This window comes from Phodopus roborovskii, unplaced genomic scaffold (assembly GCF_943737965.1).
Source record: "Phodopus roborovskii unplaced genomic scaffold, PHOROB, whole genome shotgun sequence".
Lineage (NCBI taxonomy): Eukaryota > Metazoa > Chordata > Mammalia > Rodentia > Cricetidae > Phodopus > Phodopus roborovskii.
This window is the reverse complement of record NW_026125391.1, coordinates 7,323,626-7,350,309: the sequence shown is the minus strand read 5'-3', so window position 1 is coordinate 7,350,309 and position 26,684 is coordinate 7,323,626. Positions and strand designations below refer to the sequence as shown.

General features: G+C 39.8%; 1 protein-coding gene across 4 annotated transcripts in view; it reads left to right on the top strand.

Annotated features, from left to right (window-relative positions):
* The window catches only part of Dock4 (dedicator of cytokinesis 4), a 396,469-nt gene that overhangs the window by 289,491 nt on the left and 80,294 nt on the right, over positions 1–26,684 (top strand). For all 4 annotated transcript variants that reach the window (XM_051175069.1, XM_051175070.1, XM_051175068.1 and 1 more), the window contains exons 24-27: positions 7,160–7,287; positions 9,559–9,693; positions 15,730–15,828; positions 22,723–22,817. In XM_051175069.1, coding sequence (XP_051031026.1) covers positions 7,160–7,287; positions 9,559–9,693; positions 15,730–15,828; positions 22,723–22,817 — 457 coding nt within the window. The remainder of the gene's footprint in view (positions 1–7,159; positions 7,288–9,558; positions 9,694–15,729; positions 15,829–22,722; positions 22,818–26,684) is intronic.

Genomic DNA, 26,684 nt, shown 5'->3' with positions numbered 1-26,684 from the left:
TCTGGATCAGTATTTATCCCTAGTATACAAATGGACTTTGGGAGCCCATTCCACATAAAGGGATAGTCTCTCAGCCTAGATACATGGGGGAGGGCCAAGACCCTGCTCCAAATGATATGACAGACTTTGAAGATCCCCCATAGAAGGCCTCACCCTCCTTGGGGAGCAGAAAGGGGATGGGATGGGGGGCAGGGGAGGAGGGGAGGGTGAGGGAACTGACTGGGATTGACATGTAAAACAAGCTTGTTTCAAATTTAAATTAAAACTATTAACATAAAAAAAACATATTGAGAGGAAAACCAAATGAATAATGTGAATGTCTCTGTTCACAAAATAATTAGATTGTGGTTAGAAGAGGAACAATATAACAATGTAACTAAGGGCATTGTAGGGTAAGCAAAGAACCACAACACAAAAGGTCCCTAGCACATTCAACACAGCAGACAAAGGGCCACATTTGACCCACGATTTGGGAACCATTGCTTTACAGGTTGAAAGGACCAAGGCAAGGCACCTAGTATTAAATATACAAATACCACAGATAACAATAATTCCTCAGTAACTCTGAAAGCTACAAGTGAAAGACAAAGCAATGTAAAGCCAAAATAGGGTCTTGTACTGAGGACTAAAAATCACAATGTGATTCTTTCTTGACTAAAGTTATAACTCAGAGATGGTGGTAAGACAAGTGGGGATGAGCATATTCTGAGCTACCGTATTCAGCTTGATTTTTCTCTTAATGACATCTCCCAACATAGAGTATCATCAAGGTACTTGCTATTCGTAATGTATTACCATGATTGACTTTTATGAGCGGAGGTGTAATTTATGCTGCAGAAGTAGAAAGAATCTGACAAAGGAAACAATCTTTCTGGGGGTTAGTGTTAGCCATAGAAAGAAGGAGGTCTATAAGTTAAGAAAATAAAATTTAATTTTGGAGAATTTGACCCTAGCAGGATAAGCCCACCAAGAGATCTAGAACGTTCCATAAGTTAAAGTTGTACTAGAATCCTATATTGGAATTTTCTCCAGAGAAACCAAGTAGAGGAGGCTTGCATTTTAGAGCAGGCAGTTGATAAGTAGAGTGTGGGCGGAAGTGTGGAGGCTGGGAGTCAAGAGGTGTAGTTTGGGAAATGGCATGGAGAGTCTCCTATACTGCAGATCAGAGTCCACAGGAGCTGTGAGGGTTGGTGACTCCCTGATGCTTGGTACCTGGTGATTTGTTTAGTAGCAATGAGGATCTGTTACTTAAAGAAGGTTGTTTTTATTTGCTTGTGATTGAACAGCATGCCTGTCAAACAAATCTCATGCAGATAACAGAGGTTAAGTATAAAGAGCTGAGTGCCTGTTCCACAATGAGACTCCTCTATGCTCCACCTTCTGAGCAGTCTGGAGCGGAAAGAGGAAGTGGCTGCCACTGTTCAATGCCTTAAATAGTTTATTTAGAGGCCAGAAGATTTAGACACCAAGAACCATCTGCTGTGCTTCCCTGTGCTAGCTATGTCCTCCACTGGAGGTCGAGACGCTGTCCGTTCTCAGCTCAGGGCAATAAGCTGCCAACCTACCTACTTCATCTAGAAACAGGATAATCAAATAGTTTATGGGGGATGTTTGTGCCCAAGTAATCAGAAGGAAGTTCTCTTTAGTTGCTCCCCAGTTACACCTGTAATTTTGTAGACGGATGCAAAGCTGTAATAGGAAACAAGAAAGGGCTAGGGCAATCACTCAGCAGTTGAGAATGCTTACTACTTTTGTTGAGAATCCAAGTTCAGTTATTCAGCTGCCAGTAGCGACAACCCTGTTCTGGCCTATTAAGGACACAAGTACACATATGGCAGACACACAAATACACAGGCATACATGTAACGAGAAAGTAAATATTTTTTTAAAAAAATTTAAATGAAAGAAAGATAGAATATAATGCAATTTGTAAAGCATATTCTAGGAATTAATGGCATAAAATTAGGAAGGAGTTTGATTTAGTTTCTATGTTGAAGTTTGGCAACTTCAAGAATAAAAGTTTTACTATACTTGGTGAGTACCCAGTAATGCTTCTTACACCTGCATTCATGTGTTGAAAATTACACAGGTTTTTTTTTTAATATGGAGATTTCTTATTGGTTATGGGCTATAAAAATATATTGTAAAAACAGTTATCCAGGAGAGGAAATGAGACAGTGGGAGTGGGTTAAACAAACAAAAGAATAAAGAAAATAAAGGAAAGAATAAAAGATTACTCGTGGCCTTAGGACCACTAGTGTTCTGACCCCTTTTTGCTCTGGAAACTTTACCCTCACTCCACCCCTCCCCTACCTGTGTTCTTCAGCTTCCTTTACCAGTCTTATCCTGGGGGAAGACTCAAGGCAAAGGCCTTTCTACATATTCTCCACATCACCGAATCATACTCAGCCATCCCCACAAGTTGTTCATATATACTGTGTTCTGAATTTTATCAAAGATTTACGCGTGTGAGAATTTGGGGCTTGGCTTGGGACTGTGTTAGCTGTACCTCCATGTTGGGCTAGTCAGGGTTCAGTCTCTACTTCACTCTCTTGCCATGGTTCTGGAGTTTTTAGTACTGACCTGTGGTAGCCAGTGCGTCCCTGGGAGAAGAGGTCTCGTCCCTGTTTCTTACATGTCACTCATTCACATTTGCATGGATTCTCAGTGGAATGGAGAGTGGATTAAGATAAGTGCCACAGCAGCTGCTATGGTTCACATTGTGACAGGAATAGCCTCGTCCTGCTGCTGCAGCTCAGGGTGGACACAGCAGACTGTGGTCAGGTGCCTCCTGCCCTCACCCCATTTGAGCTGTGTTCAGTGAACAGAGACAGACATGCCAGGCTCTGTTTTCACTGCCTTAGTATCTAACAGAACTGATTTACCAGTAAACATTTATTGTGGGAAGAACCCCTTTAGTATGTTTTTTTAAATATATGAGTTCAATGTATTGCATATATTTATTTAATACTTGACAATTTCCCTCAAAGCAATATATCTTGATCATAAGCAAATTAAATCCTTCCCATTGGGGGCCAAAACTGCCCCCAGTACCGCCCCTTTCCAACCCTCCCTTGTTTCATGTTTGTTTGTTTGTTTGTTTGTTTGTTTATTGAGATGAGGTTTCTCTGTATAGTCCTGGCTGTCTTGGAACTCACTCTGTAAACCAGGCTGACACTGAGCTTAGAAATCCACCTGCCTCTGCTTCCCCAGTGCTGGGATTAAAGGCATAAACCACTGTACAGGGTTCATCTCTTCTATGTCTAAACAAACCAACTGAATCTTGTTCATGCTGCCTGCGTGTCCATGGGTTTGAGGCCATTCACCAGAGTGTGAGCAACCCCACCAGCAGCTTACATCCAAAACTCACCCTCCCCACCGCCCCCCCATCCCCAGCAGCCCCTACAGTCGTATATGAAATAATGTCAGAAATATTGCAGCAGGTTCTACAGCCTCTGCCCTTGGTCTTCTTTTAATCAAGCACAACAGCAGATGCTGAACAAATAGTTCTACAGTAAAGGTGTGGCAGAATTGATGCCAAGGGACAGTGCAGGGCAGCATGTGGCATCTGGGGAGGGCTTGAGGTCAACCCTCCTCAAAGTCTCTCATTGTTCCATATACACTCATACAACATCATACACTTGTTTCAAGGTGAGCTCCAAACCTAAATAAACAGCTGTTCTTTCCACCTTTGCACGTGGCTGTCCTCAGGCTCCTACACCGACCGTGTCTACTACTGGAGTTATTCTTCTCTGTGTTCTTCTCCGTGTGTGGTCTGTTCCTTATCTACAGGTAGCAAACATGTCCAACAGGAAATGTAGACATTCTTGCAAGTTCCTTCTGTCTTTCACCCTTCATCTCCACTCATCAGGTGGGTCCTGTATGCACCAGCATGGCCCCACACACCCCATTCCCCAGACCTGCTGCCACATCTGAGACCTTTCTTCCTTTGGTTACTCCAATTCCCAGCAAAGCCCCTTGTTGATTTTGGGGACACATATCAGAATTGGTCTTTTAAGGCTAGTAATCTGGCTCTGCCTATCTGCTCTGCCCCATCTCTCTGCAATCCACTTTCTCTAGTTCCTTCTGAATTTCATCTTCATGTATTCTCCAGGGCACAGTTTAATTCTTCTTCTTTGCAAGAATTTCCTTCCCACACTGATTATCCCATTGCTTGTCTCAAAGTTTATGAATTTTCCTTCTTGGACCAGCAAACACAACTCTGGGTAAATAATTGAAAATCCAGTTCAATATCTATTCTCTCCCACACCCACAGAAAACTCCAGAGAGCAGGGTTTCCTAAGTATCTTAGAGGCAAGTCTATCTCTTATTTCCATAATATTGTCTGGTGTGCTTAGGTGCTAAACTGGTGTTACAAGAGTGAACACTGAGTCATGAGTTAGGAATTGGTATATAACAGTAAAAGCTACTGAGCCATTTGTATTTTTTTTTTTTTCTTTAAGCTTATAGGGAAGGCAACTTCTAATCTAAGGCTGAGTGTGAGAATAACATAAAAATAGTAGAAGTGGGTTAGAGAGTTTGGGGCCAGTAGGGAGCATGATTGGAAAGCATATGGTATCCATGTTGCATCCCCATGGAATGTGGGCCACCAGGTGTGTTGTACAAGCTTTACACAGAGAGCATCCTTAGCATTGCACTGTTGTTTTCCTTTGAAATCCTGATACTCTCTAATCTGTGGTGCTTTCTATCCAAGTGTGTGCTGTCTGTACCCCAGTATTTAAAAGATGTCTTTCCAGGTTTGCACACCTGTGACTCAGTTCCTGGTGGCTTTAATCTAGTTTTGGGTACTCCCAGCTCTGGGGATTCTCCACAGATAGAATGTCTGCTAGATCCCATGCTTTGGGTAGAGAGTAGTCCTGCCCTCTCATATTCACAGTCTCCCATTCCAAGATGCTACCTTGGTGCCTTGCTGATGGCCAACCCATAGCGGGGTCCAGTTTGTAGAAAGTGATTAGCAATTTGAGACTGGCAAACCTCACTCTTTGTGGACAGATTCTAATACCAAGGATCCTTATCTAACCCTGGTTGATAGAGGAAGCAAAGACATGGTTTTCAAAATTAAGCTAAAGGAGGAATATACCAAGGAGGCTTGGTTGCCCACAGTTTTCCTAATCCATGTTAGAGGGAGTCCCTAACAGCTAGATTTATCCACTCCAGTGGTTACACATCAAACCAAACAAAAGGTCCCCTTTCTATCTTCCTACAGCCATAGAGATGGTGTTCTGGGAGTTCTGTGTGAGTCTTGGAATGTCACAGCAGTGTCCCTTTCAAGGGCAGAGTCTACATAACAAATACTAGCTTTAAATTTACACAAAGTCGGTTTATCTTCACCTGCAGGGGATCTGGGCTTGGTTTTAACTTTCAGTTTTAGAATTTTAGCCACTCAGACTGCTTGGCCTTGACCTCCTAATCCTTCTCCCAATCCTATCTTTTATACTGGCTGACACTACCCTGGCACTGGAGAAAAGCAATCCTCGGACTGGATGGTCACACGTTTCTGTTTTTACACAACACAGGTGAACTGTTTGTCTCCCTCGCCCCACCCCTAGCTCAGAGGTACTTTAACAGTTGGCTGCAAATTGAGTTTTTAGAAATCAAATCCCAGTAGCTGCTGGAAACCTATCAGATGAGCTTTGCCTTCCCTTCTAATTTCCTGGTTGTTTTTGTCAAAGAACTGCTTTGTAAATAAGTAAAGTTCCTGCTGGGGTCTACTGCTTACAGAAGGCCCACAGTGAATTATTTTACAGGTTTGAATTCCTGTAAATCCTGTGTAAATCTCTCTCTCTCTCTCTCTCTCTCTCTCTCTCTCTCTCTCTCTCTCTCTCTCTCTCTCTTGCACTGGTGGTGCAGTGACAGACATTAAAAGAAACAATAGTCTCTAAGCCTAACTCCTGTGTTGTATGTGGTGATTTCTTTTTCTCTTTTTGTTCTTTGTTTATAAAGATGAACAGATGATAAACCAGGTGCCAATGAAAATTTCCAGTGTGAAAGTCAAAGGCCATAATGGAAACATAGAAAACAATTATCTGAAAGAAAAAGATAATGCGGAGAGCACTCCCCAGTTCCCCAAGTGACACGTGACACGTGCTGTCTCAGTGAGGGGCAAGGACTGGAGAGTGAGACTAAAGAGGTTCCAAGCCCATGACACTGCACCTGGGCAAAGAAATCAGCTGCAAGATGGCAGGAATGAGAATTAGAAAGGCTAGGTGAGAAAGTACAGAAATCACCAGAAAAAAAAAAAAATGTGGACAGCAAGATCAAAAGAGTCACATTGGGAAAGCATTTGAAGTTTTAGATGAAAGGAAATCAAGACGGCTTCCCCAAGTGAAGGACACTTTTCATGAGTGGCTCAACCTCCTTATGCTGGGACCCTTTAATATAATTCCTAGTGTTGTAGTAACCTCCAACCATAAAATAATCTTCATTGCTACTTCATAACTAATTTTACTACAGCTATGAATTGTGATGTATGTATCTATCTGTGTTTTCTGATTGTTCTAGGTAACCCTGTCTAAGGGCTGTTCAACCCACAGGTTGAACACTGCTGTTCTACAGGTTGAAAGGGCCAAGGCAAGGCACGTAGTATTAAATACAGATGCCACGAATAATGATAATTCCTCCGTAACTCAGAAACTGAAAAGAGGAAAGCAAAGCCATGAAAAGGCAGAGTCTTGTATGAGGACTGGAAATCACACCAGGAACAGTGAGAGCATAATCATCATAGTAACAGTCAGAAACTGTGCTGTAACTTTGGAGAAGTCGGGCAGCAGGGCAGGAGATAGAAAGAGTCCTCCTCTACCAGAGGAGAACATAGCAGATGCTCTGCCCCAGAGAGAATGCAGGAGACAGCAAGAGAAGCACTTGATCTAGAAGTGTGGAGATGAAACACCCTCAGGATGGGGTGAAAGATGGGAAAGAAACTGGAGATTACTAAGAGCAGCCTCAAGACTAGAGGAGTCTTGTGCTGAGGGAAAGTATTCCTTTTTTTAATATAAAACTCATTGAGCTAGTACCCCGGTACCACCATGGGCTAATAGTTTAACAATCAAAATGAAATTGCAAAGTCTGTAAGGATTCGTTTGGCTAAGGTGTGTATGGGGCTCAAGCTGCTGTGACACTAATAGCTCCTCTCTCGCAGACTCCAGGTATATTCTCCTGCCTGTCGTATTGCATCACCTCCATATCCACTTGCAAGAACAGAAGGACTTGATCATGTGTGCACGTATCCTTAGCAACGTGTTCTGTCTCATCAAGAAAAATAGCTCAGTGAGTATTACGGGTCATAGTGTGTGGTTCCCATCAAATGCTGTGAGTAAGGACTGTGGGTCATAGTGTATGATTGCCATCAAATGCTGTGAGTACTGTGGGTCCTAGTATGTGATTACCGTCAAATGGCTTCTGCAAATAACTAACATCTTAATGTCCTCAAAGAAGTCACACCACAGAGAAGCACCCAGAAACTCACTTTCTGTTTCCAGTCAGACTGACCTACTTGGGTTTCTTCAGAAGGAATTAAAAAATAATAATAATAAAAAGAATTATGGTGTTAGAATAACCTTGAGTAACCTGGCTTCCTAAAGTTGTGATTCAAGGAAAAACTGAATACCAATTAAGAAAAATTAGAAATCTCAAAGCCTCCCACATGTGTCTTCAATCTTGATGGGATGAATGCTTTGTGGGGAAAAAAAAATTACTGCTTTCAGGGTATGGTGATTTGTGTCTGGTCTAGGAAAGGCCACGTGATGATGCTCAGAAGTTGACCATAGCCCTTGGACCTAGTCCTGTGGAAACTAAAGAAGCAAAGCACAGCCTGCAGGAGACTACCAGTACCTTGCAGCACAACCATTACACAACCCCAACAGTACTTTTTTCGTTATGGCCTTTGGATTCCTGTTTTGCTTGCCTCTTGACACAGTATAATTACTTAGGTTAAGAGTTCAGCACAAAGTGAGAAAAATGGCATGTTTCCTTATAAATGGAACAATGTCTGGGATTTGTGTTCAGCCCAGGAGAAGCTCTGAAATCTGCACAAGGAGGGTGTCCTTTTCTCTTTCCTCCAGTCTGCAGCTGTTAAACACAGGGCTCAGCAGCAGCAGCAGCAGCTGGTAGAGAAGTTGGAAAGTAACTATTCAACCTCCAGTTTGCCCAATACTGCACTACAGTCTGTGCTGTTTTCCCCTTTCTTTCAGTGTTTATGATCTACTTCTCAAGTACAGGGATAGGAATGACCCCAGGGGAGATAGTGGAGAGAGTGCCCTGCTCATTCGGAAATGGGTGGCATTTTAGAGAAGCTGTGAGTTCTGCATCTGAAAGTGTAATGAGCAGAACATACACAGCAAGGGGACAGTTCACTGTTCCACCACCAGAAGTCCAGCGATGATAGGAAACAAGTGATGACCTGACAACAGGGAGAAGCCATTTGCCTGGCTTGAAGACTCTCTCTGACAATTGGTGATCACAGAGCCAAGTCACACCTGACTGGGGCTTTTCAGGTTACAGTAACCATGAGTAAAATCTAGCCAGGTCACTAGACAGACTACAAGCAAGTAGCTATAGTAGAGATGATTTTTTCCCCATTTCTCCTCTATTTAAATTTGGAAATTGCAGTCAGGTTTTAGATTTGGCTCCTAAAGGATTTAGAGCTGAAACCAATTCACTGGGGGGAAACTGGGAGTTTTCATGCAAGTGTTATAGTTTATCATACTCACATACACACACACACACACACACACACACACACACACACACACACATACATACATACATACACACATACATACATGTCCATTAGGCTCCTTCAGAGTGCACTTTCTAAAAGTATGTTTTGCCAAGAGCCAATTTTCCCAGAATGTTTCCTCATGCAAATATATTAAGAACCCATGTCTTCTCTGCCGTAGGCAGTGCAGATATTCTCTCTGGAGTCCTGAAGTGTGATACTATTAGCTACTTCGGGAAAGCAAGTCTCTCCCATGGCTACTAACCTCAGGGGTCTTTGTAATCTAGGGTACTCAGCTTGCCTGCTCTCTGGTCCCTTATGTTTACATGTAGACTTCAAGAAAAACAACAACAAAAGACACTTCTATGGGAATAGTCATTTGCACATAAACCAGTGTTGGAACATGATCTGTGTGACTGCCATTCTGGGGAGAATCAATGTAAGCACAATTAGGACTTGAGGGATTCATACTGTGAGAGAAGGCTTCAGCCCAGAGAGGCTAGCTCAGTTCCCTCTGGAATATGGCTGGACTCAGAACTGGTGTTTTTTCACATCTCTGCACCCTTTTAGTTTGTATTTCAGCTTCACATTGCATAGCTAAATGGGGTGCTTTGGGGTGAGTCTTTACTCTGAAGCTCTGTTTTCTGCAAGGCCATTTTTTTTTTTTCAGTTGCGGTCTACACCTCTTATTATCTTGAGTTCTCAGAGGTCTTTGATTCTAGGTTTGGGCATGGACTCCCTCTGTCCAGAAGAAGAGATTTGGTACATGCAAAGTCAGGCTCCTGAGCATACTGTATTTTTTTTTTTTTTTTCCTCCTAAGGAAAAGTCTGTGTTGGAGGAAATAGACGTGATAGTGGCCAGCTTGCTGGATATCCTGCTCAGGACCATCTTGGAGATCACGAGTCGGCCTCAAGCTACCAGCTCAGCCATGCGGCTACAGTTCCAGGATGTCACTGTAAGGTTATATGACACATGGCACACATACAGGGCTTGGTTGTGCTTCTTAAAGCTCCAATCCACAAATTGTGCTTTGGATGCATGAGAATGTTAAGGTCTAGATGCAAATAATTTTCATTTTTATTTATAAATGAAGAAGTAGAATCCTGAGGGGAGTCTGTGGAGGAGGCCTCTCTCTGTTTCCTGTGAGACAGCACAAACTAGAAGTGAGGCAAGGCTATAAACTTAAAGCTCACCCTCAGTGATGTGCTAATTCCACTCAAGCTCCACTTCCTAAGAGTGTCATAGCCTTCCCAAACAGTACTCAAATACATGAGCCTATGGGAAACTTTTTCATGCAAGAGATGGCACCATGGTTACGAGCACTGGTTGTTCTTCCAATGGACCCAAGTTCTATTCCCAAAACTCACATGGCAGCTCACAGCCATCTGTCACTCAAGTCCCAGAGGATCTGATGCCCTCTCCTGGCCTCTATGGATACCAGGCACACATGAGTACCCAGGCATATATGTAAGCAAAACACTCATACATATAAAATAATTTTTAAAATCATAATGTATGTAATAGCTTCATAGCCTTATTTAAAATAAAGGAGAGTAAATCACAGTTTCTCATGGCCTAATGAAGCCGGATCTGTGAAGTGGCACCCACCGCCTCAAGTTTGCTTCATGTACTTCCTGTTACCTGATGTTTAACTTCCTGTTACCTGATGTATGATGGATGCTCACAACATGTTACTTAAAGCCACTAGAGTTCATTATAGGTTTGAAGGCTTGAGTGATTGGTTTTGTTTTTATTTATTTGTTTGTTTGTTTATTTGTTTATTTATTTTTCGAGACAGGGTTTCTCTGTGGTTTTTGGGGCCATTCTGGAACTAGCTCTTGGAGACCAGGCTGGTCTCGAACTCACAGAGATCCGCCTGCCTCTGCCTCCCAAATGCTGGAACTAAAGGCCCAGCAGGTTTTATTTTGTTTTGTTTCAATTATTATTTTGGTTTTTACTCTTTAGGTTAAATTTCTTATTTTGTAATAATATAAAATCACATGCAGGTATAAGAAGTAATATAAAAACATTTCATGTATCTTTTACCCAGTTTCATAAATGATAGTCTCTTGCAAAATTCTAGAACAAGACATGGATGTTCCTATGACCAAGATGCCAAATATTTACACCACTCCAGTCACTCCTCATGTTGTACTATTACAGCCAAACCCACTTTCCTTCACCTCGGCCACCTCCTTAAGCAAGGCAGCCGTTGTCTCTTCTCTATTTGTGTATCTTCTCTAAATGTGTATAACATTTCAAGGATGTTATAAGAATAGAATCTCACAGCATGTAACTTTCTGTGAAAAAAAAAAAAAACTCAGCATATTCTGTGAAAATTCATCCAGGTTGCTATGTATGCACTGTTTCCTTCTTAATTAATGAGTATTATTCCATGACACAAATATACTGCAGTATGTTTAATAACCATTCAGCTATAAGGCCTGTAGAATTATTTCCAGAGTTTTGAAATATTAAGAAATGCAGTATAAATATGTGCATTTAGGTTTTATGTGGGCATGATTCTCCACTTTTTTGGCTAGAAATTCCCAGGGATTTGGTTTCTGAATCACAGCGTAGCTACATGCTCAGTTTTCTAAGAAACAGCCAAACTTCTCTCTCCAGTGGCAATGTCATTTTATATTCCTACAAGTACATAGTATGAGTGATCTGACTCCTCAATACCCTCATTGGTATATGATGCCTCTCTCTCTCTCTCTCTCTCTCTCTCTGTGTGTGTGTGTGTGTGTGTGTATGAGTGTCTGTGTTTGTGTGTGTGTCTATGTCTGTGTGTCTGTGGGTCTGTGTGCCTGTGTGTCAGGTTTAGGAGTATTCTGAAGACTGTATAGCCCTCTCTCACTGAGGGGTTAATTTCCACTTCCCTGATGACTGGTGTGAGAAATACCTTTATCATTCACAAAGCAGGTTCACTCTGTACATGAAGATCTAGGTAACACCTCTTCATTTTCATAAAGAAAAGGCTCAAAGTAGATGGAGTTTCTATATGGCATTTGTATACTGTACACCTTGCAGGTCTTGCAGGCACATGCATCACTAAATACCCCTGCTAAATGAATACTCTGTTAGGAAAATCGGTTTCTGCAAGTGTCACAGTGGTGTTTTCCAGGGTTCTTTCGCAGTCATGTTTCTGTCCTGCCTCCCAGCAACCCCAGCATGAAGACTGCTTCTACGGTGTAATAAATACAGATAGCAACAGTTTTGTTTTTACTATTTAGAAAAATTGTATGCTTTGTTCTTCTACCAACTATTCTTTAAACCCTAAAATACTTTCTTTAGCTAGGAAAAAAAGTGAACCATTGTAATTGGTTCCTTTAAAACATCTAATTGTGTATAACAGATTCTCTAAAACAACATAAATGGCCACTTGTCTCACACCCTCAACTAATTGTCCACCAGAGTGTATAAATGTTTCTTTGCATGTGACTGTGTTAAATACCAGTGTAGCGGCGAGCACTCAGCATTGGCCCTGTCTAACATTCTCTGCCATGCCTGTCTGAAGTCTCGGGTAATGGTTTGTGATTAGAGAAGAAAGGGGCAGCATTGTCTAAGAAATACCTGGAAAAACTCTCTCTTGAAGACTTTTGATGTAGACATAAAATATTCTTGGCAGTTATTGATAATAAATCCCCATTGTTTTCTGCGCATAAAAAATAGATAAAAGCTGCTGAAGACTATTGAATTTTAAAGGCAATTTGTCAAGTAAGTGAATCTTAGCCAATGATTTTTTATTATTTTTAATGAATTATGAGAATTCAAATCACCATATCATTAAAGTATCTTAAAAGAAAATGCCACAATAGTAGAAAGAGATAGAAGTAAAATATTAGACATCTACTCTTATAGACAAGGACTTGAAGTTCCAAAATAGATTATATGAGTAAATGACACTGAATTGTAAGTGTTGACATTGACAGTATATCATAAATGGGCCAGAGATTAAGTTCCATAGGATAAGTTATTTGCAATGAATCTATCTCAGATGCAGCAGACATAGTTAATAGCTTGGATTCAAAGACATCATCAGTGTACATAGACTGTAATAAGCTATTGAAGATCTATTTGCTATTACTTTTTGTTATTGTTACTAAAATTTTGATCTAAGGTATGTAATTTTCCTAACTTAAAAGTATTTTAGTTTTTATAAGATGTATTGAATAGGTATTTAAATATATTAATAATGTGACATGAGTTAGAATAGTTTGCATATACTATCAAAAACTACGAAGAAAAACTGATGGAACTTCTACCAACTAATTTGCATTTTAAGACAAGACATAATAGATTAAGCAGCAATATCATAGATACTTATGTATTTATATATGTTTGAATTATGACCCCTAAATTCATGTGTGTTTCCTACATGTAACCTGTCTGAAAGTAGGAAAGAAAGTCATTGAGTAAAGCCTTCTAGAACCAAAGTCACCTACATTCACATCCAAGCTTTACCATTTATTACCTGTGAAACCAGATTAGCATCTTCGTGTCCACCCAACAAGACTTTAATAAAGAATGGACTTGACAGTGTATAGTAACATAAATCATAATGTTGGAAATGCCTTTTGAAAAGATCTATAATGATGTACAATACAATAAATTTGAAAAAGAATAATTTTCTATTTTAAAAATATAACTTGATGTAGTATGTTACCTTTTGAAACATTATAATAAATATAACAATGAACATGTCTATCACACAAGAGTCGATTGGTGGTTCTCCATCCCCCTTTATTATTCAACTGGCTGAGATCATTTTCTCTACCTAAATAGAAACCATGGTTACTGAGGGAGAAGATCTTCAAATGCTGGTCTTTGGCAGCATTTTATCCTCAGCATTTGTTAGAGAGTGGCAGCAGTAGCCGGTGGCTCCCTTGCGTGTTGTAATTCTTGTTCAAGTCCAAATAGCAGGACTCTGCTCTGTGTAATTCTTATGTGTGCCTAGGAAGTCAGGATTCCTGAGCCCTTATGAGTATCCAGAGTTATAGCTTCTGGCCGTGGAGTAACTGAGACCCTCTACTTCAAAGACTTGTCAAGCCTCTGGAACCTTTTCAGCAACCGTAGCCTACAGTTTCTCTTCCTTGGCTCTCAGTAGCCTCCTATTCTTCATCAGCCTCAACTTTCCACTGTTTCTCTCCCTGTGTCTACTTCCACTATTCTTAGACTCCCTGGGCTACATTTGTGACTTCTATAGCTGTCTCTTAAAGCAGTAGCCACTACCACAGTCATGGCTTCTCGCAAGGTAGCTATTGCCAGCCTTTGCTGGCACTACTACTGTTACTGCTGCTGCTGTTGAAGTTGCATGTCTGGGGGCTCTTCCTCTTTTTGTAGCCATCATTGTAGCTGGCCGTCCTGCAATTTGTGCAGCTCACATGCCAACTCCCCTTCTGCTCTGCCTCTGTCATGCAGCCAGCTAGCTGCTTTGCTGTTTCGGTGGCTCAGAGTCCTGGCTAGTCCCCTGTCGACACTCCAGTGTCTCTACTGCAGTAACACTCCACTACCTGCCCTTTCTTTCTTCTTGTTAATAGTTAGATATGCCCAACTAAAAGTAGGTAAGAGTAGACAACTTCAGGTAAATCTTTTATTTGACCTACTATTGTAACCTCAGAGGAGACAGGGAGAGAAGTTGTTTTCTGGCCGGCTTATAAGATGAACTAAACAGTTCTCTTAGCTAGCCAGAATCAAGATGTTTGCACCAATCACAACAAACATCTCAAGCAAATGAAGCCTTGTATTTACACCTAGAATGATTTTTTTTTTCCCCACAGATCTCTGAAATCCCTGTGTTAGGCTCCCTGGCATAGATGAAAATGGCTGTAATGTTGTCATTTGAAGTTCTCTGAAGCTTGTCATATCAAAACCATGTTTGCACTAAAACAGCACTAGCCTTTTCTTTATATTTTCTCTCATGTGTGAAGTATTCAGAATTATTTTGCTGCTTGGGAGATAATCCTACAACACTGACTGTATTTGTTATTTTGTGTCATTGTGACAGAATACCTAACAAACAGTTGACCTGAATTTTCAGGAGCTCATGGACTCTAGACTGACAGCTGGGGATCCTGCCATGGGACAGACCCTTTTTTCATGTTTAAGCATTGCACTTCATAGAGCTCAAAGACAAAGAATATCTATTAACATCAAACCATTTCTAAAGACGATTGTTGCCAACATTATATATACACTGTATGGGTTCTGTTACCGAGCTAGTTAAGAGAGCCATGTTCTGATGAGTTGAAGGGCATTTTGTAAATTCAGAAAAGGAATATGAAATTAGGAGAGATTTGGAGTTAAGAGGACCTGGGGATGACTCCAGCTCTGTCAATGCCTGGCTCTGTTCTTTGGGCTGTGTATTTAACTATCTTTTAGTATGTTCTGGTCTGGGTTTTTGCATTAGTTTGTTTTAGGATTTCTGGTTTCATTTAGGGTGTGTGTGTGTGTGTGTGTGTGTGTGTGTGTTTGTTTTTTTTTCTTGTTTGTTTTTTGTTTTGTTTTTTTTGTATTTGTTTTTGTTCTTGAGGTGAGGTCTCTCATTTTCAGACAGCACTTTATGCCGTTTTGAACCTATGTTTTTCCTTTTTCTTAAGTCTTCACTCCCTACCACATATCACTGATATGAATCTTAAATGATATAAAGAATGGAGGTATATTAAGTGCTTAAATAATGGACAAGGTTCTTCCTTACATAAATGTAGCTAGTTCCCAAGGGAAAAGATTCCTCCATAGAAAATACACTCAAATAAAAAGTTTCATATACACCAAGTAGGTAGTGGTTATTACATGGAAAATTTTGACTGTAATAAGGGTTCATTTGGATCAAAAGACATCACAGGGTAAATTGGGAATCATAACACATTTGTAAAGTGTTTTCTTTGAGAGCAGTTCATACTAAGTTATTGACATCCTCTCTCTCTCTTTCAAAAAAGTGATGGTCTCTTATGTCTTTCCTTTAAAATGTGGGATTTTTTTCCCTTAGGGGGAATTTGTTGCCTGTCTCCTTTCCCTGTTACGACAAATGACAGATAGACATTATCAACAACTTCTTAATAGTTTCAATACAAAGGAAGAACTACGGGTAAGTGATATTTACATTTTTTTCTCCCTTTACTGTCTCTTGTCCTTATTTCTCGATGTTCAGAAGGTTCTTTGGCAATTGTTTTACCTATTTCCATTAAGTTCTGGTTTTTCTCAGTTTGATAATAATTCTTTTTTTCTGTATAGACTCTTGAGATTTCTTTTACTTAGACAAAGCTACTAGCTTTTTTGGAGAAAGACATCAGATTTTAACCACATCTCGTCAAAGTATGTAAGCTAGAAACAGGTTAATAGAACTAGGAAGGCGAAGTAAATAAACTGACTCTAGTATGTGGAAAGGAAATGTTGTCTTAGTAGAAGACAGGGGAGAAGACCTACACAGATTGGCTGGTCTCCTGTAAGAAGGAGAAATTTTGGCTGCAACTCTGTGAGTAGAAAACTGGAACCACTTAGAATTACAAGGACACAGAGGATCTAAACACTTACCTGCTCACGGTAGGAAAATCTGTGTATCAAAAGGAAGATAGTAGGCTAATTAAAGTTCATCAAAAATTGACTACCTAAGATAATTTTGAATAAGAAGTCTGTGGTTTCATGTCTGTAGTTTTCCAAAAGAAGGCTACATTTTTGTATATAGCCTGGGAATTCAAAAATATAGAAGCATAAATTGGAAGACATTATTAGTTTAATGCCTTACTATTCACATTGACAACAACGCAAATGGAAATAATGAGTAAAATGTTTCATGTGGGTTTTAGTTCAGTCAAATGGCACCATATCCCAAAGAACATGTAATTTCTTCTGCAAAATAGCCTGGCTTTCAAACCAGAATTATTTAAGGATAGTAGTTATTACTCTGTTCTCTAGAAAATATAGACTGAGAATCTCATACATAGAAAGTCCCTGTCCTGAAACTAGAGATATGAGCAGGCACAAGATTGTTCTAGGATACCATTGCCATTTGTTATGAACACACTGACTAGGGAAAGCATACATAATAATAGTATATAACAACTGGGACTCACTGTCAACCCAGACTCAAGCCAACAGGAACACTTTCCAAAGGAGGTGTTGGATGAGAATAGATTAGTTAGAACTATGCTCATAATTAAACTTTTACTCCGGCTGTAGATGATACAATTTGCCCAACATTCAAAAATCCATCCCCCAGCACTGTAAAATGAATGAACAAATGAATGAAATGTCGCTTCAATGGCTTGACATAGCACATACCTCATTATTCTATCTTTTTAGCAATTATTGGAACCTGTAATTTTTTTGTTGTTTGTTTGTTTATGTGGCTTCCTCCAGACACTGGGTTTTAAATCACTTGATATTTAAAGGTCTGGTCCGTTCATTACTCTAGGGTCACATCCCTAGGCATTCAAACAATATATGTTCACTATTTGATGGAACATAAAGCCTTTAGAAATAGCATCATAAAACATGAAAATATGGGAGTGGATATGGACTTTATTTTGAGGGCATGGATGATTTTAAAAAGTGAGAAATGTGATCACATTTGTCTGGTTGCACAACAGAAAATGGATTAGCTAAGGTCCAAATAGGAGACAGAACCATGTAAAGAATTTGATATAGTAATCTAAGCTAGAAATAACTGTGACATGTGTCAGCGTTAGCTTTAGCTGTCAACTCTGTACAACTGAAAGTCACCTAGGAAGGGGGAGGCTCAGTTGAGGAAGTGGCTGGATCATATTGTCCTGTGGTCAGTGTCTGTGCGGCATTTTCCAAGTTTTGAACTGGTGTAGAAGAGCCAAGTCCACTGTGAGCAGTGCTTTCTCTAGACAGGTAGACCTGGGTTGTATAAGAAAGGTGAATAAATAAGCCAGAGAGAAGAAGCCAGAGAGAAGTGTTCCTCTGTTGGTTTCTGCTTTTACTTTCTACCTTGAGTTCCTATCTTGGTTCCTCCTGATGATAAACTATAACATGTAAACTAAAATAAACCCCTTCCTCTCCAAATTTATTCTGGTCATATTTATCACAGCAACAGAAAGCATACTGGGACGGCCTGAAACAGAAACATTCATAGAGACTCATTCCTAGTACATTTTGGGAACTTGAATTAACAGGGCTTGATGACCCACCAGATCTCTCTAACCCTTAAATTTCTTTTAAAGGTAAAGGAGGGAGGGAGGGACTAGAGAAATGGCTCAGATGTTAAGCGCACATACAGCTCCTCCAAAGGACTTGAGTAAGTTCCCTTCAGTTCACAACTTCCTATGACTCCAGCTCAAGAGGACTTGATTCTGTCTTCTGGTTTCAGTAGGAACCACACACACACACACACACACACCAAGCATACACAAAAATAGAAACTTACAAATCTTAAATTACTTTTTTAGTTTAAAAAAAGTGAAGTTGGGGAGGAGTTAACGCTTCCCAAGCTTTGCAACCACTAGGCAGTTGTTGGCACCTTTTACTGAACAGGGATACAGAAGGAATAGATGTGCAGGTCTGGAAGCAAGATAAATCAGATTTTAGCCTGAGTTTAGTTATGCAAGAGATATTGAAAAGGAGATGCTCAGAAGACAGTGCCTAAAGTTCAAGAAAGACAGCAGAACTGCTGGTACAAATATGGGGACTGTCATCCTATAAGTAATTGGTATTTCAGAAGTAAATGTGAACACTCAGGGAGCATGTGCAGTTAAAAAGCTCTTCTAGAGTCAGAAGTATTAAGGCATGAATAATAGGGAATCATGAGATGGCCTGCTTCAGAAACCTGATATGTTGCATAATACTGTATATTCTACAGTAACCCCTCCAGTAAGGTCTGCAGTAGAATGTGGCATCTCCTCTAGAGAGGGTTTTTTTTTTTTTTTTTTTTTTTGCTACCAAATGACTTATAAAACTAAAGCATTTTAGAGCCCTTGTAGATTTTGATATTACAATAAAGACCTAAAGACCTCTAACAATAAACATGGTGTGTAGACTTAATTGGAAGCAAGCACCACTCCTGTAAGTGATTAATGTTAACTCATTTACTTATCAAAAGGAACATATGAGGTTGGACCAGTTATTGTATTACAGATGTCAATTATTTGATTCAATAAACATTTACTGAGTACATTGGCTAGACAGTAGGGATATCAAAGATATTCAAATAATCTGGTATCGGGGGTAGGTAGATCACTGTTACATCCTTCAATAATAATCACTGCTAGAAGAGGTATAATGGAAGTTTAGGTGTTCCTAAGGATTGGCATATTAGGCTTATGGCCAAATATAGCCTACTGCGTACTTTTACAAATAAAGTTTTATTGAACATGCACACATTATTGTGATACATGAATGTGAATAATTGGGCTTCTCTTCAGATCACATAAACTTTTCACCTTTTGCCAAACTAATGTGGTTTCTATAAACAATAATGACCAACAGTTAGGAAATAGTGCCCACTCTCCTTCAACTATGAGCCCGGCATGTGGCTGAACCCTCTTGAGCTGTTATATTTCATCTTCCAGTTAATTGGGAAAGCTAAGAATCTCTTGAATGTTCTTAGCTCCTTGCTGAGACAACTAAGCACACTGTTTCCCTGAAAGTCAGTAAACCAGTCTTTGCTCTCAAGTTACTGCAAAATTCATTTGTCACCTCTTTAAACATACTAAAGTGTTTCTAGTCTAGAATGGAAATCTCTCAGGCCAAAGTAGTAAACAGAGGTTCTACATTTAGGTTTGAAATTCAACTAAGTAGTATAGGACAAGTGTCAAATTAACATAGTGCTATTTGATGAAAGAGAATACCAATGTTTGATTGTATGCTAAAAGTTCCAAGGAACTCTCCAGTTTTCAAAGGGACTAAAGCTTCCTGACTTAACCCATCTCCTGTTGCTGTAACAGAATGCCTGAGACTGAATAACTAAGAAAGATGTTTATTTTGGTTCATGGATCTGGGAGTCGTATTGCTGAGTTGTAGGAGGTGCACACTTGAAATTGATAATGACAAATTCTGTGCTTAGATTTTAATGGATACTTTTGCTATTCTTTATTCCTGCTGTCCACTTCTTTTTCTGCCAGTTGGAAAATGATATGTCTTAGCTTTTCCCAAATGGTTCTCCAAAGCAAACTGAATTTCAGAAGAATGCAATTCTCAGGTAACAGCTGAGACTTTGTGCTTAAAGAAGCCAGGTGCCTATAGGGCTATTGTTGAAGTGACTCCTAGCTTTTTGAACACATGCCATTTCTTCTTGGTCCTCAGGTACTTGTGTGTGAGCGTCATGAGTCACAGTGTCAGGGCACAAGTGTGTGGGAAGGAGCAGAGTCCTAAGGGCTGCTAGCCTATACTGTTCAATTCTTTTTTTTTTTTTTTTTTTTTTTTCAATGAACAAAAGCAGTCACTAGGTAGTGATTAAGTTTTTTTTTTTTTTTTTTTTTTTCTTTCTGTAGTCAGTAGTGTTTTGTTATACACCCACTTTGTACTGGGGCCTAATGTTTTGTCCATATCCTTGGTATTTCATATAGAGTGCTTAAACTCCTGTTCTTTGTTGATTATGACCTTTTATAATGAGTCACAGGAATCTTCACATAGACATGAGATTATACACACTCTGGAACTTTCTATATTAACTTTCAAAATAGATCAGACTGACCTTTCCAGTTTGTGTTGTTTCTTGTGACAGGATCATGTCATGTGGCCAAGGCTGGGCTACTTAGCCCAGGTTGGCCTGAACTTCTAGGTATCCCAGGCTGATATTAATCTTATGGTTCTCTTTCCAAAGCCTCCTATGTAGGGAGATTATAGGTGGCTGTACCACCACAACTACCCTTAAATCAAGTTTAAACATCTCAACAATTCCCATTACTGACTGGACAAAGTCCAGTATCTTTATCAAAGTGTCACGGTCTTCTGTCCACCTTCCAACCTTATGTACCATCCATATCTAAACACCTTTCATTCCAGACACTTGATTGTGTATTCCTGGCAAGTATTGTATATCACTTGTAATTCCTCTGCGTCCCTTTGGTTTCATTTTCTTTCTAAGATGCCTACTCTGTGGTTCATTCTTCACAGGATACATCCACCCTGTCTAATATGCTGTTCACTGTGCTTGTATTTTCAGTGTCTGTTGGCCACTTGAGTGGCAACCAAGTCATTGTGTCCTAAGCATGGAGCCTGGAATTTAAATCTATGTTTAGTAAATGAGTGTTCTTATCCCGTCTCTGCATTAACAAGCCATCTTCTCCCATACAATTGTTTTGACTTCTCTTTATTTGCATATATTGGGTTACAGAACAATGCTTCTACCACTCTCAAGAGTATATGAGAGATATTTTGCATGACATATTTCAAGATTCCATTTTGAGAGTGTAAATTTTAATATGATAAATGTTACTAATGCCCCTTAATTGAATTCAAAGATGGTATCAAGGTTGTCACACACTTGAAAGTTGTAGCAAATGTATACAATAACATCTAACTGCATATGGCTCTCTTTAGCCACCTTTCAGTTTTACATCCAGCATCCACCCCTCCACCCCTCCACACACATACCTGATACTGCCAACTGTGTTGCCTCTAGTTTCCAATGCTGGCAAAAGTTACATGGTTAGAAAATGAAAGTTCAGAACTTCAGAAATCTTTTTTAAACTCTTAATTGTGTACTACAAAGGTCAAATGAACTCCCCACTTGGGTGATTTTACTTCATAAAGTAGAAAGCCTTTGAAACATAAATGCAAAATCATCTTTTCAAGGAGAATAATGTATATTCAGGTATCAGAGGCCTAATCAAAGAATTAACTGGGAAACCCTTAGAGTAATGTTTAGAAGTGCTTTGAAAAGAACTCCTTCCAGTTTTACTAAGTGCCCAGTATTAACTCTGGGCCTCATGTCTGCCCAGTCCTTGCTCTGCCACTAAGATACATTCCCAGCTCTGCAGATGATCTGGCCTCCAATAGAATACTTTAGGGGAGCATGTGCTTCTAGTAACTGCAGACATGTATAAGATCTACATAGCCATGTAAGAACAGGTGATCTAGTGGGACCGTTTCCACATTCTGCATACCCTATACCAACATATGTGTGCTGATGCCATAGAATCTGAAATAGATCTATGTCAAAATATTTGTGGGCTTGATTGAAGCTGTTAGAATGTGTGAAAAGAAACACACACACACACACACACACACACACACACACATGAAAGCTACCATGTGGTTCTTGTTTTTTAAGTCTTTAGTTGTTTTGAGTGACAGTCATAATCTTTTATTCAGGCAGCTTACATGTTTAACATGATGTGTTGTTAGATTTGTAAACACAAACCTTGTGTTTGCAGTTGCTTTTATTTCTGAACATTATGCCTTTGCCTTCTATCAGATTGTTAGAGAAATATATTTTCTTAGAGTCACTTAAGATTACAAAGAATGAAGCTTTTAAATTTACTGATTGATAATTTAATGATCATTTAAGGTATACTTATTAGTAGAAAGCTCCAGTTCTTTCATGACTTGTATTCTGTTCCCTCCTGTCCTTCCTTTAAGTACCCTGTAGTATTTGGGATCCTATCTCTTTTAATGCTTAAAGAAGTACCAATTCCATCTCTGGCTATTGATATTTCCAAGGCTGAAAACAGTTTTTTATCAAAAGTGTAAGTGTTCTCACCAAAAAGATGGTAACTATGTAAGGCAAAGCGTGTACTCATCTTCTGGGACAAGTTTTCCATCTTGTCTCCAGACCCTGCATTTGTAGAGCTTGTGAAGGTGAGTGAAAAAAAAAAAATGATTTGCCCTGTTCCTGAGAAGGAGAAGGATGAGGAGTCAGGGGGCTGGGCTGGGAAGAATGCACGGTCTCTTCTGATGCCAGAGTCTGCCATTGACTCCCTTCTCCAAAGATCCTTTGAGACTGGCAAGTATGGTGCTATCAGTATATGCTGGCAGGTATGACAAATCAATAAAACCCTCTCTGCCTTCTTTGTCCCAGGATTTCCTACTGCAGCTATTTACTGTGTTCCGAATTTTGATACGCCCAGAGATGTTCCCTAAGGACTGGACTGTCATGCGCCTGGTAGCTAACAAGTAAGAATTTTCAGTTAATAACTGCATCTCAGCCTGCAAGGGAAAAGGTTGATCTAGAATGTTCTTTGCAGTATCAACATAAATTGAAGTGTTTATGCTCTAAGGTTCTTTTTCTTTACCTCCAAATCAACTTTTTAGTCTTTTTTTAATCAATAAAATTAATTATATTGAATTGTTGTTTACTATAACTATATTAATGTCTTTTAAGAATCAAACAATATAGGTGGGCATGTTAGCACACATCTTTAACCCAGTACCTGGGAGGCAGAGGCAGTCACATTCCTGTGAGTTCAAGGTCAGCCTGGTCTGTAGAACATAGAGCCAGTCGAAGGACAGCCAGGGCTATTACAAAGAGAAACCATACCTCAAAAAACAAACAAATAAAAAGAGAGAGAGAGATAGAGATATATATATAGAGAGAGAGAATCAAACATTGTAACAGTGTGGCAGATCACACCTCTTATCCTAGCATTTAAGAGGGATAAGAGTCAAGGTTTGGACATAGTCAGAATTTCAGCATCATTCTGCTCCTATAAAGTTGAAGGCCATGGATTTCTCTGCTCTCTCAGCTTCCCATACCCCTTGGTCTCAGATGAGAATGGAGGTGAACTTTAGAACAGGGTCTTGATCTTCACTTTCAAAATTGTTATTTAGCTCATGTTGTTAATGTTCTCTTGCCTTCTGCCATTCTCTAAATGCCAGCACTCACATGCTTAGGATGAAGGTGAGATTCTCTACACATCTACCCTAGGCCAGGGTTTCCATCTGTTCTCCACCACCACCCCCCACAGACGTGCAGGTATGATGATAGTGAGAACTCCAGGAACACAGAATTCAGTTTTGATTAGATATGCTTAGTATGGCTTCTGCTTCAGGGTACATTTATAGACTGGGAGGTGTTAAAATGATGTGTTAAAAACTTGTGCAGTAACAAATAGTGTCATGTGGCATGTTCTATTTTACATAAGCACTGAGCAGCTTCTCCACTTTTAAGACTAATTGAGACTATTGAAATCGCTCTTTAGAATTCGGCATATGTATTTTGATATCTGTAAAGGAATTGAGTGTTGGCTTCTCTGGATGTCTGTATGCTTCGTGTTTAAGGTGGAGCTGTTATGGGTGTATTTGCCCTGAATTACCAAAGATTCAAGATACTCTGAAAGGTGGATGAAGTGATCTGGGGAGCCAGACAGGAAGGCGTCTGGCTGCCCACAGCAGCAGCATCACAAAGTACCAGCCTCTGGTCATTCTGCTTGCCCCATGTTCAGAGTGACATTTGGCTTCAATTAAAAGTTTCAGTGGCAGACCATCAAACAGCACATAAATCTAAGGTTTCCTTCCTTAAGCATACAGACTTTGTGCTTGATCTTGCTGGAAACCATGACAACAGTATGGCTTTTGGGTATTAAATACCATCTTTATTCAGCCCACCTTCAGACCCTTACTACATTCAAAGGTTTTCATGGCCACATTAGCTGGTATCAGACTAAAAAGTGCATATTCTACTTTTGTGTAAGCATAATACTCAAGACTTTCGTGGACAGTATTAATCAAGTAAGTACAATTTTGGTTAGAGATGAGTTATGTATAATGTATTTAAAATGAAGATTTCTCCCATAGTGAACCCAAGCCCTTGCTAACACAGTGATATCATACTGTCACCTAGGCTAGTGCTGGTAGCAGTCTGAACCTGCTTTTCCATGGCAATGGCTGATGGCTACATACTGCTTTCCTGTGCTCACTTCTGTCTCCTCCCTCCTGTGTTCCTCCTTAATCGCAGTAGCTACTTCCTATTCAAATTAGGAAACCATATGTGATGTGCCTTGCTTCATAAATATAATTCAGTCCATACATTTGCCCTAGATTATTTTTATTTACTCTTAGCCTAAATAACACTGGTGCATACCTCTATGCTTAGCACTCAGGAAGCTAAAGGAAGGAGGGAATTGTGAGTGTGAGTCAACCAGGGTTACACAGCAAAACTCTGCTGGGAGGGAAGGCTGAAAGGAAGGAAGCAAGGATGGATGGTTTCTGAAAGATATTAAAGGTATTTAAAATATTTAAAGCATGTACACTGAAAGAAAATGTTGCACTTTGCTGTTACGTTGGGTTATAAGAATACCGCTGTCTTCAAAGTTCACCACTTTCTTAGACAACCATTTGACCAAGGCCTCTTAAAGAGTCATTTTAACCCACATTCCTACTCTCATTAGCCTTAGCTGAAAAGTCACCATTGCCCTAACCTTGAACACAACCATATTGCCTATCCCTCAAAAGTAAGTCTTTTATGTGTTCATTATTCCTGTTTTCAAATGAATCATACACCTCTAACTTTCATCCTTAGCTGTGTTGTTTTGAGCCTATCATTCTTCTCCTTTATATGGCATCCTCCAAAAAATGTGTCCAAATGCCAGATTCCTCCAAAAGCTGTGTCCAGATGCCATGTTCCTTGTACAGCTTTTGTTTATTATCACCTGTCTAGTCATTTTGAAATACAGCAGATATACCAGGTCTCCGTTCCTCTCAGACAAGAACCTGGTCATCCATCTTGCACAGCTACCCTGTGCTCATTGTAAGTCCCTGGTAGATGTTTCTGGTGAGGATAACCACTCTTCCAGCCCAGGAAGAAGGAACATAAGGATGCTGAAAACTAAGAACCAAAAATACAGGACATGTTGAAAGAAGTTTCTCTCCACCTCCTTCCCATACACATTGTGAAATAAAGTACAAAAATAAAGCCGCAACTTCCTAGGGGATAAGCTTATACCACTGTTGTCTCTTGAGGGAAGTTGGGCTTTCTCTTGAAATCTCAGGTCCTTGTTTTGTGTGTTTTTTGTGCATATGCTGGCTTCAGACACAGCATACAATAATCAACTTAACTTTCAAATGAGTGATACAAATACAAGCCTCTCTCTCACTCTGTGGGGGAGGGAGGCTCATTTCCTCACTGTCAGGGAGGAAGCACAAATAACAAGTTAATCAAGTTAATTTAAGCAGAAATCTTTAGAATATTCCATTCAGTAACTCATTTGTACTGTAGATTTTTTTTCTAGAGCAAAAAAAATATAAAGAAGCCAGGTGTATAGGGATAATTTTGCAGGGGCCTTTGTTATGGACTGAACTAAGAGACTGTCATGAAAGACTGGAACTTGAGCTAAAACTAATACAAGTGATAATGGACAAAAAACAAACAAAAAGTATTGCTGCCAGCAGAGATAACTTGTGATCAGAGGGAACATGGCCCTATCAAGGAGAAGCAAGGAGCTATTTAGTTAGAAGAGGAACACAGGGCCCAAATGTTTGTGATGCAGAGTAGTCTAGAATGTAGATGGACTAATAGGAGAGCCCTAGTGAATACATAAATATTGATATTAAGGAAAACCACAATTAAAGGAACAGTGTTCATAGGTCTGAAAATGGACTTGATAGTGGATGCATTATTGCTGAGTGTGGATAGAGAGACAAAAGAAGAAGAAGAGAAAGGAGGATGACTCTCCTTTGGGTGACCTGAACAGGTGAGTAGCAATGGAGGCAGTACAAAGATTGAAGGCAAAGATGATGAGGCCTTCAGGTGACTTGGTGTGAGTTGAAGGGAGGAGAAATGATTAATGACAGTCCTTAGGTGCAGGGTCTGAGAGCAAAAGGGCCAGTTGTGGTACCAATCAGTTAAGAGGAAAATATGGAGAGGAGGCATTCACAGAGTGAGAGGAGGGAAGACGTCTGTGACAAATGTAAGTTTAAGGTACTGTTGGTGTCCAAGTTGATGCTTGTCATTTTAGTTCTCAGGATGCTAAAACAGGAAAATAGCAAGAGAAGCCTGAACTACATAGTGAATTCCAGGGAACCCTGAGGTCTCAGAAAACAAGC